The 14,857-nt window shown below is 37.5% G+C and overlaps 2 protein-coding genes across 2 annotated transcripts in view; both read left to right on the plus strand.

Annotated features, from left to right (window-relative positions):
* The window catches only part of c3a.5 (complement C3a, tandem duplicate 5), a 24,850-nt gene extending 20,205 nt beyond the window's left edge, over positions 1-4,645 (plus strand). The window contains exons 29-41 of the mRNA XM_016506407.1: positions 586-749; positions 1,570-1,725; positions 1,898-1,957; positions 2,038-2,128; positions 2,222-2,270; positions 2,420-2,510; positions 2,641-2,730; positions 2,903-3,008; positions 3,359-3,448; positions 3,546-3,626; positions 3,801-3,884; positions 4,029-4,164; positions 4,289-4,645. Of these exons, the coding sequence (XP_016361893.1) occupies positions 586-749; positions 1,570-1,725; positions 1,898-1,957; positions 2,038-2,128; positions 2,222-2,270; positions 2,420-2,510; positions 2,641-2,730; positions 2,903-3,008; positions 3,359-3,448; positions 3,546-3,626; positions 3,801-3,884; positions 4,029-4,164; positions 4,289-4,430 (1,340 nt within the window). The 3' untranslated portion in view covers positions 4,431-4,645. The remainder of the gene's footprint in view (positions 1-585; positions 750-1,569; positions 1,726-1,897; positions 1,958-2,037; positions 2,129-2,221; positions 2,271-2,419; positions 2,511-2,640; positions 2,731-2,902; positions 3,009-3,358; positions 3,449-3,545; positions 3,627-3,800; positions 3,885-4,028; positions 4,165-4,288) is intronic.
* Positions 4,646-6,021: 1,376 nt separating this feature from the next.
* LOC107703739 (complement C3-like) overlaps positions 6,022-14,857 on the plus strand; it is a 22,833-nt gene continuing 13,997 nt past the window's right edge. The window contains exons 1-21 of the mRNA XM_016506462.1: positions 6,022-6,125; positions 7,626-7,821; positions 7,974-8,142; positions 8,247-8,320; positions 8,415-8,503; positions 8,639-8,721; positions 8,913-9,000; positions 9,179-9,281; positions 9,366-9,486; positions 9,701-9,816; positions 10,148-10,294; positions 10,604-10,807; positions 11,326-11,517; positions 11,642-11,794; positions 11,863-11,992; positions 12,160-12,228; positions 12,572-12,766; positions 13,326-13,443; positions 13,544-13,635; positions 13,726-13,865; positions 14,111-14,323. Of these exons, the coding sequence (XP_016361948.1) occupies positions 6,055-6,125; positions 7,626-7,821; positions 7,974-8,142; positions 8,247-8,320; positions 8,415-8,503; positions 8,639-8,721; positions 8,913-9,000; positions 9,179-9,281; positions 9,366-9,486; positions 9,701-9,816; positions 10,148-10,294; positions 10,604-10,807; positions 11,326-11,517; positions 11,642-11,794; positions 11,863-11,992; positions 12,160-12,228; positions 12,572-12,766; positions 13,326-13,443; positions 13,544-13,635; positions 13,726-13,865; positions 14,111-14,323 (2,763 nt within the window). The 5' untranslated portion in view covers positions 6,022-6,054. The remainder of the gene's footprint in view (positions 6,126-7,625; positions 7,822-7,973; positions 8,143-8,246; positions 8,321-8,414; positions 8,504-8,638; positions 8,722-8,912; positions 9,001-9,178; positions 9,282-9,365; positions 9,487-9,700; positions 9,817-10,147; positions 10,295-10,603; positions 10,808-11,325; positions 11,518-11,641; positions 11,795-11,862; positions 11,993-12,159; positions 12,229-12,571; positions 12,767-13,325; positions 13,444-13,543; positions 13,636-13,725; positions 13,866-14,110; positions 14,324-14,857) is intronic.

Below are 14,857 nucleotides of genomic sequence, written 5' to 3' on the forward strand. Positions count from 1 at the left end.
ATATATATAAAACGTATTTTCAGCTAGTTGCCAATAAAAACATTTCCCATTTTCATTTTGTTTAAATTGATGTACCTGAAATAGCTAAAACTGAAATAAAAAATAATAAAAACTATATAGGCATGTTTAAAAAAAAGACTACATTTTGTACTAAAATGTAAATGAAAACTGAAAATATAAAAATAATAACTAATACCAACTACTAATATAAACTATAATAGTAATTTCAATATTAGTAATTAAACTAAAATAACACTGTGTTGTACCCTATACCTGTAAAAACAGTAAGTTTGAACTTTGTCATCTGGTATAATATTTGAATAATAGCTGAACTTCCCAGTGAGGTCTCATCCAAAATGTGAAATAGGGTGAATACATGCATTTACGATGATAATTAGAAAAGCTTTGTTTCTCTCTCTCTCTCTCTCTCTCTATTGTAAGGGTATGTTTTAAACACGTTTGATGTTTATTTCAAAATGGTAAAACTTGTATTACTTTTCAAATCAAAAATGTGTATTGTGATGCACAATATTATAAAAAAAAATTTAAACTGTGATATCACATTTTACTTATACCCACTTTTAGATGGAATATTTTGGCAAGTTCCTGGGGAGCACCATCACTCTCTAGAGGCCACAGGTTATGCCGTGCTTGCCTTGGTGATGGCAAAGGATTTCGAGAGCGCTGGACTGGCAGTGCGTTGGCTGGGAAAGCAACAATCCCGCTATGGGGGTTACGGCACAACGCAGGTATTTTAAGTGACAAATGAATAATTGTCACAGGTTAGTGGCTGCAATGAAGGAGATTCTTAGGTAGACTTTTTAGTATCACACAAAACATTAAACAAGAGAAAATACCACTATAACACAAACTAACAGAATTAATGCGAGACAAAGGGAAACTGGAAACTGAGGGCTTAAACACTAATGAGAACAAAGGAAGAACCAAACAAGACACCTGAAATGAGGACTCAAATTAATCGGCAATCATAGAAACAAACAGGCAGGGAACCTAGGAGAGCAGAACTAAAACTCAGACACGAACAGAACAGGAAAACAGACAACAACTCTAAACAAACTGAAAATGTGACAATAATTGTGTAAACTGATTGATTTATATAGTTTACAATGTATGTTGTCCTCCTTATTTTGTGCAACCCTATAAATTAAGAGGATACTACGCTTTTTTTGATATACCAATGAAATGTCCTGTTAGAGGCTTATATCTACACACTTCAAAAACATCCATGTGGTGACATTTTCACCTGACTGAGAAATCCTCCAGAAGTTTTGAATGTCCGAATAGGTGTGAAATGCAAATGAGATTTTAGTGTATTTTGTGTTCCATGTCAGAAAAATGAATGGGTTTCAAATTGTCATTTTATGCTAAAAGTTCAATGTAAAGGTAATGAGAGTTAAATATGGTAGCAGTGAGACTATTTGCTGGTGGAGGATGAAAGTCACTGGAGTGATGTCCATCGATGTCCAATGCAAACATGACTAATTGGCCAATGTCTTTTACCTTGATACCCCAAAACATTTTTTCTCATCTTCTTACCTGTCTGTTTAGGCAACGATCATGGTCTTCCAAGCGGTGGCTGAATACCGCATTCAGGTTAAGAAGGCAGACATTAATTTGAACCTGGAGCTCGCTGTGCAGGAGAGAAAAGAGAAAACTAGAATCGCTATAAGATCGTCCAACCTTCACCTTTCACGCTCAGACAAGGTCTGGAAATATGAAGGAATGTTTGCACCCTTAATGCTGAGAAATAGAATTAAAATGTTGTTCAATACACATTTACACCATACACAGTCTAATTCACATGTTGTTTGTATTAACCGATTCACTTAAAAGTGTGTTTTCTTTATCTGTCTGCTTCATGGACTGAATGCCACAGTTTGACATTACGAGGAATTTCAATATCACAGCTCAAGGGACTGGAGTGGCCATGCTCTCGGTGAGTATTCATGAACGCGCTCATGATGTCTTCACCAGCATGTTGTTCTGTGTTCAAGAGCTCCTGTCCTTTCCTCTCAGGTCTTTTCTGTGTATTATGCTCTGCCTGAAGAGAAAGACTCCGAATGTAATGCGTTTGATCTCAGTGTGCAGATGGACAAAGAGTCTGCAGGTAGGCTTCATCAGGAGAACGAGACACGAGTGTAATTCAAACGGCTTCGTTGTAAAATAAGGTTGAATTATGATGTTATATTTTTGTACGTAGTATCCTATGATGGAGCCTCTGAAAGCTACCAGATCACCATTGAATACATGTGAGTATACAACTATTCTAACTTTAACACAACACTTAACTTTAACACTTTGCACAAAGGGAAGCTGCGATGTATGATCGTACACTTTGAACCCAACCTACAAATAGATTATTGATAGATTATTACATCATATTAATCCACCTTTGCAGTTTCAAAGACCCTTTAAGAAGCTCAACCATGTCTATTTTGGACATTGGCCTGCTGACAGGGTTCAAAGTGGATGAACATGATCTTTCAAAGGTAAATAAACGGCATCAAGGATTGTGAAAGTCATAAATAAAATCTAACACATTCACTTGAATTCAATTAAATTAACAATGGACATTTGATACACTATCAAATGATTTTCTCTTAACGATTTGGCCGACAGTTATCCAGTGGTAAGGATAAGTACATTCAGAGCTTTGAGTTGAACAAGGAGCTGTCAGAGCGAGGATCTCTTATCCTCTACATAGATAAGGTACACTGCCATTCCCATTCCCATATGTGTTGTGTTTTTATTTCTATTTTTGCATGTGGATATGCTACTGATTTTTCCTTTCTCATTTACTATGAGCAATTTGGTGAATTGCTGTTTGGTGTAGTGATTGCTCATGATAATAACTTTTTATTTCTAATAAAATTATTTCTAGGTTTCTAATAAAGAGAAGGAAAGAGTTGTCTTCAGAATGCACAAGATCAATGAAGTGGGAATGCTGCAGCCTGCCGGAGTCACTGTGTACGAGTACAACGCTCCGGGTGTGTGATGTTACAGTTGCCAACACATATTTATCTAAGAGTACTAGAAAAGAAATGCATCTAACTATTTCTTCAGTCAATTTTACAATGTACACAGAGTAGATTCTGTGATAAATCACTGTCAGTTGCTTAAAACAACTCAAGAATAAAGAATGAAGAACAAAAGTGTGCTTGCGTTCCACTGAAATAAAAAGTTAATTGCATAGATAGAAAAATAAACATTGGTACTATTCCCTTATGCGAACGGCAATGCTTATTAAAGAACACAAATCCATACGATTGATCATTTTGACACATTGTGTGGGACAAATTCAACTGACGTATTTAATCTAAGCTGCATATTTTGACAGATAAGCGTTGCGTGAAGTTCTACCATCCTCACAAGAAAGATGGATCGCTGAACAGACTCTGCCATGAGGACCTGTGCCAGTGTGCTGAAGGTTCGTACATTTTAAATGCAAGATGAATGTACAACATACTTAAAAAGTATCATTTTATGAAGTCCCCATGAGAAAAACGAATTAAATATCTTAACAGAGAACTGCAGTTTGCAAAAGAATGAACACATAGATGAGGAGAATCGTGAAGAAAAGGCCTGTGAACGTGAAGTGGAATACGGTAAACACCCTGAATGCTTGACTTATTGTAGCAGTAGAGAATGTTAGATCACATCTTGTACAATAGCTTTCCCTTTCAGGACTGTCTTATTTTCCTAATGAAGACCCAGTAAGGGTCATTTCTTGCTAGTGGAGCTGTTACAGTAGATGATCATGTAATGCATTTGTCTTGCAGTTTATAAAACCAGGGTGTTGGAAATGGGCTTCTCATTGCATGCGGACATCTATAACATGACAATTGAGCAAGTGCTGAAGGAAGGTATGGGTTGCCATTTACCCTCTGATTTACTGTGGCAGTAGCAAAAGCTGGACATGAAAGATGCCGTTTAATCTGTGAATGATGACTCTGGATTGTGACTGGTCCATTGCACTGGCTTTATCTTGTGTCTGTGTTTGTTTTTAGGCTCTGATACAGATGTGGAAGGAAATATGAGATCGTTCATGGCTCATCCTTTCTGTAGAGAATTTCTGAAATTTGAAAAAGGCAAGACGTACCTGATCATGGGCCAAACCAAAACCCTTCCGAGGATTGGTGGAAAGTACGACATTCAATATTGATTATGTGGAAATGGGCTGATCTTGTAGTTTAGTGCACTCTTATTATATATCTGCTGTACGGATGCTCCTAATGAAAAACGTTCTCACTCTTCTCAATCATCTCAGGTTGAGGTACCACTTGGGCGAGGACACCTGGATTGAATACTGGCCAACAGACAAGGAGGGCCAGACACCAAAACATCGAACAAAGTATATTGGCATCACCGCACTGGCCGACAAGCTCATCCGATTTGGATGCTCCACTTAAAGATTTTCATGAGCTTAAAATTAATGTACTGATCCATACCAACCTTACAGCCACAACTTTGTTTTTAATTCTAGCATGTTGTCAGATAAATATTTGCTTACTTTTTGTTTTAAGGTTCATGCAGTATGCTCAATTCACTTAAATGAGTTCAAGGTCTGTCAAGTGAAATATAATCATTTCAAGCCATTTGTCAAATAAAATTTGCAAACATAAAACAGTCTTTATTTTGTTATTCTTTGCATACCAAAAAAAAGAAAAGAAAAACTAATCTATTTCCAAAACCTTACCAGAGAATTAATTGGAAAAAAAGCAAGGGAACCTAAGCAGATTACTGCAGTGATACTGTACAGTATATGAGACTATAATCAGACAATAAAAATTTATTTAACAGGTTGATCATGCACTATAATGAGTAGATTTGTCAAGTGCCAACAAAATGCCAAAGGGGACCACTTTTCTGCTTTCACCTGATTGATTTTTTAAAGGCAGTTCTTTCATTTATTTCAACTGACAATATTTACTTGGTTATATTTAAAGATCACTTGGATTTGTTCTAGATTATTAGATGATGATTTGGTACCTTGAAAGTCTGTCTGAAAGCATTTTCTTCAGGAGCTTCCTTGATACACTTGCTGTCTGATGGATGAGGCAACAATGTTTCAGTGTTTAGGAGGAAAAAGAAATGAGAAGGTTTATTGTGTCACTAATAAAGCATGCTGGACTTGTTGCCAGATAATCTGTAGTTTTTTTTTTTAAGGGAGTATTTCGTTTTATTCATCAGAATCTGTTTGTTTATTTATTTGTTTATTCACTTATTAATTTTTCGTATCTTCTGGATCCTGGCTGTTTTCCAGCCCAGACTGATCAATAGAAGAGCAGCAGATTTACCAAAGGTTGCATTTGCACAACAGGTCATTTACGGGAAATCTCACCACAGTGAACTTTGTTCTTTACCACAAACATTTAGGAGGAAAAAGAAATGAGAAGGTGTATTGTGTCACTAATAAAGCATGCTGGACTTGTTGCCAGATAATCTGTAGTTTTTTTTTTAAGGGAGTATTTCGTTTTATTCATCAGAATCTGTTTGTTTATTTATTTGTTTATTCACTTATTAATTTTTCGTATCTTCTGGATCCTGGCTGTTTTCCAGCCCAGACTGATCAATAGAAGAGCAGCAGATTTACCAAAGGTTGCATTTGCACAACAGGTCATTTACGGGAAATCTCACCACAGTGAACTTTGTTCTTTACCACAAACAGCTCCGCAACATTCTCGTTTTCTCATCAAAGTAACCCATTAGATTGACAATGAACAATGAACAATGATAACTCTATTAGTATCCACACTAATGGACGACACCTGTTTATTCTAGTGCGCAATTTAAAGTAGGCAGGATTCACCCCTGAAATCTGCCTCTTCTGTCAGTTTTAAAGCACTATCAAACCATTTTAAAGGAAGAAAGACAATAAATGATGCATTTATTTGAATACATAAACATTATTTCCATCGCTAAAGTGCATGAATTCAAATAGGAATTTTTGGCAGTCGTGAGTTCAGGTAAAAGTGCACTCGTAATTCGAGTCTGTACAAACATGAAAACAGTCAGACACACAAACAGACAAAGATGGAGGTGAAGCTGCTCTTTCTGACTGTTGTTCTTCTCTCCTCGCCGCTCCTCACACTATGCGACCCACTGTAAGTATCAAACACACCGTTTTATTAATATGTTATTCATTTATGTGTTTATTATTGGTTAAGTTTGGGATTAGTACCTATAAGTTTAGAGCTTCAGTCACACAAATGTCTGTTTTGTATGGCAGTGGTTTTGTATGTTGGTTTCAGACACCAACAACAGAGTTAATTCCCAGTGGGGCATGTTGTCACATGTTTTATTTGAATTTTAATATTTGTTATTTATTTAATTTATTATTATGTGACTTTAATGTAATGTAATTGAATTCGTAATATTTGTTGACCAAAACATTTTTGTTGGATATTTAGTTTTGTATGTCACCTTTTGCATTTCTGCTGTTTCATGAAGTTTGAGTTTTATTCGATTGTTCATATATTGCTTAAACGGATTCCACTGTGACAACTTACTCCACATACTGTGACAGCTCTGTTCTATGCTATTGTGGCATGTTATCACCAGAGCTGGGTAGTAACTGATTACACATAATCTGGATTACGTAATCAGTTTCCAAAAAATAAGTAATTCGATTAAATTACATTTTAAAATACTCGTGATCAGACTACAGTTACTTTTTTATTGATTACATGATTATTTATTATTCACACAATGGCAATAAATTATTCAGAATTCATTGATTTTCCCTAATCCTTCTTTTACATCTTTTAAGTTGTCCTTTCTAAAATAGCCCACTGCTTGTATACACTGAGGAAGTCTTCCAGTTTTGCAGACATTCACACAAAAAAACAGTCATTAGTCAGGTGGCTATAATTGCACAGAAAACTGAGAGGCCACACAGCATTTGACCACTGGGTTTACAAAAATCCTTTCAGTATTAAGAAGAGTTTTCTCAGCATTTCAACATTGCATCAACTATTGATAAACACTAATTATTTTGTATTTGATTTATCACTCAGTGGGTTATTCAGCCATGTATTACTGTCTACACAAACATTACTATGTATGTTACTATGTCTAATGTCTCTGTAGGAAATTAGCTCAAAAGGGAAATGTATATAAATAATTACAATTAATTATGATTAATTACAATTATTTATATAAACTGCCAGTAGTAACTGTAGCAGAATTAAATTGCCCTCAACTAATCTGGTCGTCCAGCGAACATTCAGTGTAAATTCAAATCAACTCTAGGAAAGGATATTTTCGTGGCCACAGAAAATACTTTCATACAGTATTAATGCATTAGAGCATGTAGTAAGGATCAAAATTGTAAAGGGACATTCATTTGCAAGGCAGAATCAGAAACTCGTGTAATTTGTGCACAAGAGTTTTATTAACTAAACACTAACACAAAATAGTCTAACAAACACAAATTTTTTATGATCAAAAATAAACATACCATGCATACCGGCGTCCAGAACATTCTTATTCAGGATTTATGGCCATTTGATTTGATCTCCTCAGGTTTGTTCTGTCGGCTCCTAATCTGCTGATCCAGAACATTCTTATTCAGGATTTATGGCCATTTGATTTGATCTCCTCAGGTTTGTTCTGTCGACTCCTAATCTGCTGAGGGTGGGTTCCTCAGAGAACCTGTTTGTGGAGGCTCAGGATTACTCTGGACGAGACCTCGATGTGAAGATCATAGTAAAGAATCATCCAAAGAAGAACCTGGAGATACTGTCAAAATCAGTTACACTGACCGCAGACAACAATTTCCAGATCCTTACAGATATAAAGGTGACGCCACTTTGATATACTTTGTCCTTATATAAGCATATGTGTATGATTCTTCAGAGGGCAAACTTCATATTTGTACAATCTGCAATTTTATTTACAATTAATTTGTTTTTATGCATGTGTTATATCTTTCATTGTTTACTGTTGTTCAGATTCCAAGTGATAGGGACTATTTCTCTGACGATCCTCTGGAGAAGCAGTATGTGTATCTACAAGCTCAGTTTCCATCCATCACTCTGGAGAAAGTGGTCCTGCTCTCATTCCAGACTGGATATCTATTTGTCCAAACAGACAAGCCCATCTACACACCTGCTAGCACAGGCAAGAAATTAATTGGAGTTCAACATTAGATGCCTCTTTTGAATGTCATGGAGGAAAGCACAAAATAAAAGAATTCCATGAATTATCATTTATCCTTTCTGCAGTTCAGTACAGGATCTTCTCACTGACCTCTGGAATGAAACCATTTGAACATACTGGAATATCAGTAGAAATAATGGTACTCTAAAAAAAAGTGCACTAAAACGTTCCTTAAAATACATATTTTAATAAAATAAAGCACGATTAACAATTATTATATTTTTTTATTGAAGGATCCTCAAGGTATCACAACTATGAGAGAAACCATATTTCCACAGCAAGGGATTAGATCAGGAAAATATGCCGTACCTCAGCCTGCCAGGTGCGTTCATGCTGAAAACTGAGACCTGATGTAACTAGACACACGTTAACTGACTGGATTATAACTCGATTTATCTGTAGAGAAGGACATTCATTCGCAGCTCTGTTGACGTGATTAATGTGTTTGTATTTGTAGTCCTGGGATCTGGAAGGTGGTCACAAGATTCACAAACACACCACAAAAGAATTACACTGCTGACTTTGAAGTCAAAGAATATGGTACTGTATGGTTTTATATGTATTATATTTTTGTTGTATGTAACAAATACTACACATAAACAGTTGTGCCAAAAATCTAAGAGCACTTCTCAAAATACATCTATTTTTGCAGGGTTTTGGTTTTGTATTAATGTAATATCAACACATTAAAATCTTGCAGTGCTTTTCATTATGCTTGTTTGTTTTTATAGTGCTTCCCACTTATGAAGTCACATTATCACTCAGTCAATCATTCTTCTGTGTAAAAGATGCTAGTCTGATAGTTAGCATTGAAGCAAGGTAAGGCAATTATGTTTTGTCACTTGATCTATTTCAGTATGCTTTATTATTATGTCCAAGTCTGGATATCTGTTTAATTTAATATTCTCTCACATTTGAAGCTGTGTACTTACCAAAGCACTTCTCTGCTAGTTAATCTTGATGTCACAGATAAAGTTTGCTTTTTTGGTTTTTTTAGATACCTTCATAGAAACAATGTGAACGGACATGCATTTGTGGTGTTCGGTGTGATGGAAGATGAGAGGAAAACAAGTATTCCTTCTTCTCTTCAAAGAGTTCAGGTGAGCTTCATAACAAGCAAAAGCTGATGAGCTGATGTGTTAGTAAGTGATTCAGACTGATATTGGCATTTGCATTAACCCCAGATATCAGACGGAGAAGGTAATGCCAAGCTAACAAAGGACATGATACTTCAGACCTTCCCAGACATCAACCAACTGGTTGGACGATCAGTTTACATTTCAGTCAGTGTTTTATCAGATACTGGTAAGAGTCTGCACACCAGAATGCAAGAGTCTACTGCTACTATTATAGATTTTACACTGTGTCTTAAAAATGCAGCACATAGCGTGAGGTGTTAAAAAACAACCCCAACTGCCAAAATAATGTTGTAATTTTATATGATTTTATTTTATATTGAACTTAAATATTATATTACGTGTTAATATTATACAATTCTAGTCTTTTTTTTCTGTTTCAGGCAGTGAAATGGTGGAAGCTCAAAGGAGAGGCATTCAGATTGTGATGTCACCGTACACCATCCACTTTAAAAAAACACCACAATTCTTCAAACCTGGAATGCCCTTTGATGTCTCAGTATGAAACTTTTCTGTTCTTGCAAAAAATAATAAGCAGTCTGCATTCATAATACAATTGATGAAAATACCCTAATTGACCTGCCATGTCAAGGTTCAATTGATATACACTTTATTGTCCAATTGTCCTTTGCCACACCATATCTTGGAAAATCCAAATTTTCCCACATGTACTTCTGACTTTCTGGTGGCATTCATGTGCTTTCAACTCTAAATATGATCTACCAAACATGATTTGAATGCACCACTAAATGGCATTTAGAAACAGTTAATCAGGTCTAGCAAAACATAGCTGATGTTCTTAAATTTATCATTTTGTTCTGTTTTCATAGGTCTATATAACAGACCCTGACCAGATGCCTGCTGAAAACATTGAAGTGGAGGTAAATCCAGGAGCGGTCAGAGGTCGAACGAGAGCCAATGGCATTGCGAAGCTTACCGTCAATTCTTACGAAGGATCTTCCACACTGGAGATCACTGTAAGACCTGCCATCTCAACTGCACTGATGTTCAGTCAGATGTATTACTGAATTACTGAGTTGATGTGTCTCAGGCTTACTGAAAAAAAAACTCTTCTTAAACCAACCTAAGAATTCCTGCCTGTCATATGTGGTTTAGGCTGGTCTAGCTGGTCTCCTAGCCTGGTGAAACTGATCTTGACTGTTTTAATCCAGTTTTTAACACTGAACAAAATAGACCACCTCAGACACCAGCTTAATCTGTTATTTTTGTTCATTTTTCAGCATATAATAGCATCAAATCAAGAATTAAAATCTGTTCACTTCCAGGTACAAACCAAACAACCAAAATTAGATGACGACCAGCAGGCAGTGAGGAAGATGACGGCTCAGGCCTATCAAACCAAAGGCGGCTCCAACAACTACCTGCACATCGGCATTGATGCTGCAGAGCTTCAGATCGGTGATCAAATGAAAGTCAATCTGAATCTGGGTAGAAGTCCAGGAGTCAGAGATCAAGATTTCACCTACACGGTGAGTGACAGCCCTTTTTCGGCCCAATTGACATCATCTATCATTATTCTGTTAGCAATGACACATGCTAGCAATGCTTTTGATCACAAGCAATTACAAAAAAAGTTTTTTTTGTTTGTGTTTTTGTTTTAAACGAAAGTTAAAATGCTTTCTATGGCCCCTGAATAGAAAGTTTTCAGGATTTCTGGTGAAACCCTGAATTTCCTCAACTGTCGCCGATGGTACAGTCTTTGCTTGGCTTTATTCACCTGAGCTTGAATGTGTGCAGTCCAAGTCAGGTCCTCAGATATGTTTACTCCAAGGTTCTTGAAGCTGCTCACCCTCTCCACAAGGGTACCACTGATCATGAGACGGGTGTAGGTCCCCTGCTGTCTCTTCCCAAGTCTACAATCAGCTCTTGTCCTGGCAACAAGATGTCAATTTCTCTACCTCTACTACTGTCAATTTTGCAGTGTGTCTTAAAAACATAGCACTAATGTCAAGGGACAATGTCTTATATTTTTTTCTCACATTTTCAGATCTTGAGTAAAGGTCACATTGTTCAAGCAGACAGGTTTAAGCGAAGAGGACAATCACTAGTGACTTTATCTCTACCTGTAACCAAAGACATGGTGCCGTCCTTCCGCTTTGTGGCTTATTACCATGTGGGCTCGTCTGAGGTGGTGTCTGATTCAGTCTGGGTTGATGTGAAGGACATGTGCATGGGAACGGTGGGTCAATCACGTATTACTATTAATCTCTTAGACATTGAGAATTGAAACTTTGCTTCAAAAATCGCTCGATTGGAAATTTGGGGCATGAGAAGTTCCTCTTAGTGTTTCTTGTGTTTCACAGCTGAAGGTTCAGGTGAAGGAGCCTCGACCGATCTATGAGCCAGGAGAAAGTTTCAGCTTGCAGATAACTGGAGATCCTGGAGCTAAAGTTGGTCTGATGGCGGTGGATAAAGCTGTGCATGGACTGAACCAGAACAGACTCACTCAGACAAAGGTGAAGGACGTTCATCAGCACCTCAGCAGCTTGCGAATGGCTTATAAATGGTCTCTTTGTTGCTTTAGATCTGGGACGTCATAGAGAAGCATGACATTGGCTGTACGGCAGGAGGAGGAAGGGACAGCATTGGGGTTTTCACTGATGCAGGTCTGATGTTTGAGTCCAACACTGCAGGAGGAACCAACACCAGAACAGGTATGTGTGTATTTATTATATGAAATATATATTTCCATGTGTGTCACCTCAGTGTAAAAAATAATAGGTAATTGTGAAGTCTAAATATTTATATATTTGATAGTGTCTTCAAATTATAAATGTAATATTTTGAACTCAAAGTATCCTGATTTTTAAACATCCTGTAGTGCCTGAGTGTCTCGTACCTTTAAAGAGAAGAAGAAGAGCGAGTCTTCAGCGAGTCATAACTATACTGGGTGAGGAACTTGTATTTTTATTTGACAGAAAGTGAAAGGAAATTATTTGGAGAGAGAGGATAATTGAATGGCTCCAGGGCTCCTTATTCAGCTATTCGTCTCCATCTGTCCTCATTGTTCTACACCAGGGCTGGGCAACTTCGGTCCTGGAGAGCTACTGTCCTGCAGAGTTTAGCTCCAACCCTAATCAGACACACCTGACTGTAGCTTAATAGTGATCTTGAAGACACTGATTAGCTGGTTCATGTGTGTTTGATTAAGGTTGGAGCTAAACTCTGCAGAACAGTGGCGCTCCAGGACCGAAGTTGCCCAGCCCTGTTCTACACTAACATTGTTTTCTCAGCTGGTCAGTACTCTGGTGATCTGAGGAAGTGCTGTGTGGACGGCATGAGGGATAATAAACTCGGCTACACGTGTGATCGTCGAGCCATGTACATCGTAGATGGACACAACTGTGTCCAGGCCTTCCTGCACTGCTGCCATGACGTGGAGGCTCATAGTATGGAGGCTGGAGAGGAGGAGATGATTCTGGCTCGCAGTACGTATCTTAAAGTCATTCACCTGGTTGTCAAACAAATTATCTCAAAGGGTTAGTTCACCCAAAAATTTAAATTAGCCCATGAATTACTCACCCTCAAGGCATCCTAGGTGTATATGACTTTCTTCTTACAGACAAATCTAGTCGGAGTTATATTAAAAGTTGTATTTGATCTTCCAAGCTCTTTAATGGCAGTCAGCGGGTGTTGCAGTGCATTAGTCCAAAAGAAGTTAAATAAAGCGCATCCATCCATAATAAAAAGTGCCTCACATGGCTCCGGGGGGGGTGAGCAAAGGCCTTCTTTAGCAAATCGATGCGTTTTTGTAAGAAAAATAACCATATTTAAAACGTAATAATCAATTGAATCTAGCTTGCGCTCACTGTTGTACACGGAAGCAGCTCCGGGCGGATGACGTAGGACGTCAGCGTTGTGCATGGCATAGTTTGAGTTAATTGCAAACCGATCAGGTGAACTTGTTTTTTCTGCCCTTTTCTTTTCCTGATGCCTGTCAAATTTAACTCCTAGTTTCTCACATTATTTTTCGGTTAACCCGGACAGGTGAGGATAGCGACTATTATGAGAGTTTTGATGAAATCACATCACGTACACAGTTCCCTGAGAGCTGGCTTTGGGCAGAGGAGATTCTGCCGGTCTGCCCAGAAAAAAACAAGTTATGGTGAGTATGAGACAAAAAGATAGAGCAGAGTCTGAGTGATTTCAAACTTCTTCAATCTTCTTTAGCTGTATTAATGCTTTTATATTCCCTCCTGTCTCAGTGGAACAACGTCGATCACAAGAGACAGAATCTACCTGAAAGAATCAATCACTACCTGGCAAATCTTTGCTGTCAGTCTGTCGAAAACACACGGTATTTATGTTTGGATGAAGTACACTTATATAGTGCACCTTTTCACCCTGATATAGACCTTCAGCATTATGCTAAAGTCTTTCTCCAAAGGCATCTGTGTGGCAGATCCATACGAGATGATCGTTTATAAGAGATTCTTCATTGACCTGAAGGTGCCGTACTCAGCTATTCGCAATGAACAACTACAAATAAGGGCCATCCTGCACAACTACACCAAAAAGAAAATTAGGGTAAGGAATCAGTCATTTTTTCCTCAATAATCACCCTAATACGGTGTGAGATACCTTATTAATGTCAGGGTAAATGTGCCAATGAGCCAAATTAAAGCTGTTTTAGTCATACACTGTCCAAGTTCACAGGTTTACATGGTTGTTTGCCAGTACAGCAAGCACTTTCGTGGATGATCCAGATGCTAAATTTGACAAAATGTGAGTTTTTTTGCGATTTTGCAATTGCCTGTTGGTCTCTCCATCAGGCACGGCTTGAGTTCATGGAAACCGAACATATTTGTAGCTCTGCCAGTAAAAAGGGCATGTACCAGACTGAAGTGGAGGTCGAGTCCATGTCCTCCAGGTCCATCCCGCATGTGATTATTCCCCTGGAGTTGGGCAATCACTGGATCGAGGTGAAGGCAGCAGCGTATGACTCTGTCTACAGTGATGGAGTGAGGAAGATCCTGAAGGTGGTGGTGAGTGTAAAGTTCCCTTCGGCCCATTGATGAAATACCAGAACTGACTGCATTATTTGGCATAGATGTATCATAAACATTCATAACAACAGCAAACCTCTACTTAATAAAAATATTTAAGATAGGCCAAAAAAGTCCCATCACAAAACAAAAGTGGATCAAAAAGTAATCTGAATCCACTTTTAAGGTATAGAATGATAAAAATGGAGCGCTAGGTGTGACCTGCCTAATTTTGTGGACAAAAATAATGTTGTAGCATGAAATTTTTTTTTTTATGCATTTTGCACACAGAAAGACAAATGCAGTTGCACTACGTTTGCCAAAATGTAAAGTCATCATATCATTTTATGCACAAACTAAACCACAATCTGATTTTGTGAAGTTTTATTCTAACTTTACGTTGCCTTTTTAAGAACTGACCAGGGACAACCGATCAAAATCAGCCTATATCACTGGCCTTGTCAAATAAATGGCAAAAAAATAATAATAATAAATAAATAAAAAGTTAAATCCATTTTGTGCACAAAATGTTGA

Source organism: Sinocyclocheilus anshuiensis, unplaced genomic scaffold, assembly GCF_001515605.1.
Source record: "Sinocyclocheilus anshuiensis isolate Anshui unplaced genomic scaffold, SAMN03320099.WGS_v1.1 scaffold274, whole genome shotgun sequence".
In the NCBI taxonomy this organism is placed as follows: Eukaryota; Metazoa; Chordata; class Actinopteri; order Cypriniformes; family Cyprinidae; genus Sinocyclocheilus; species Sinocyclocheilus anshuiensis.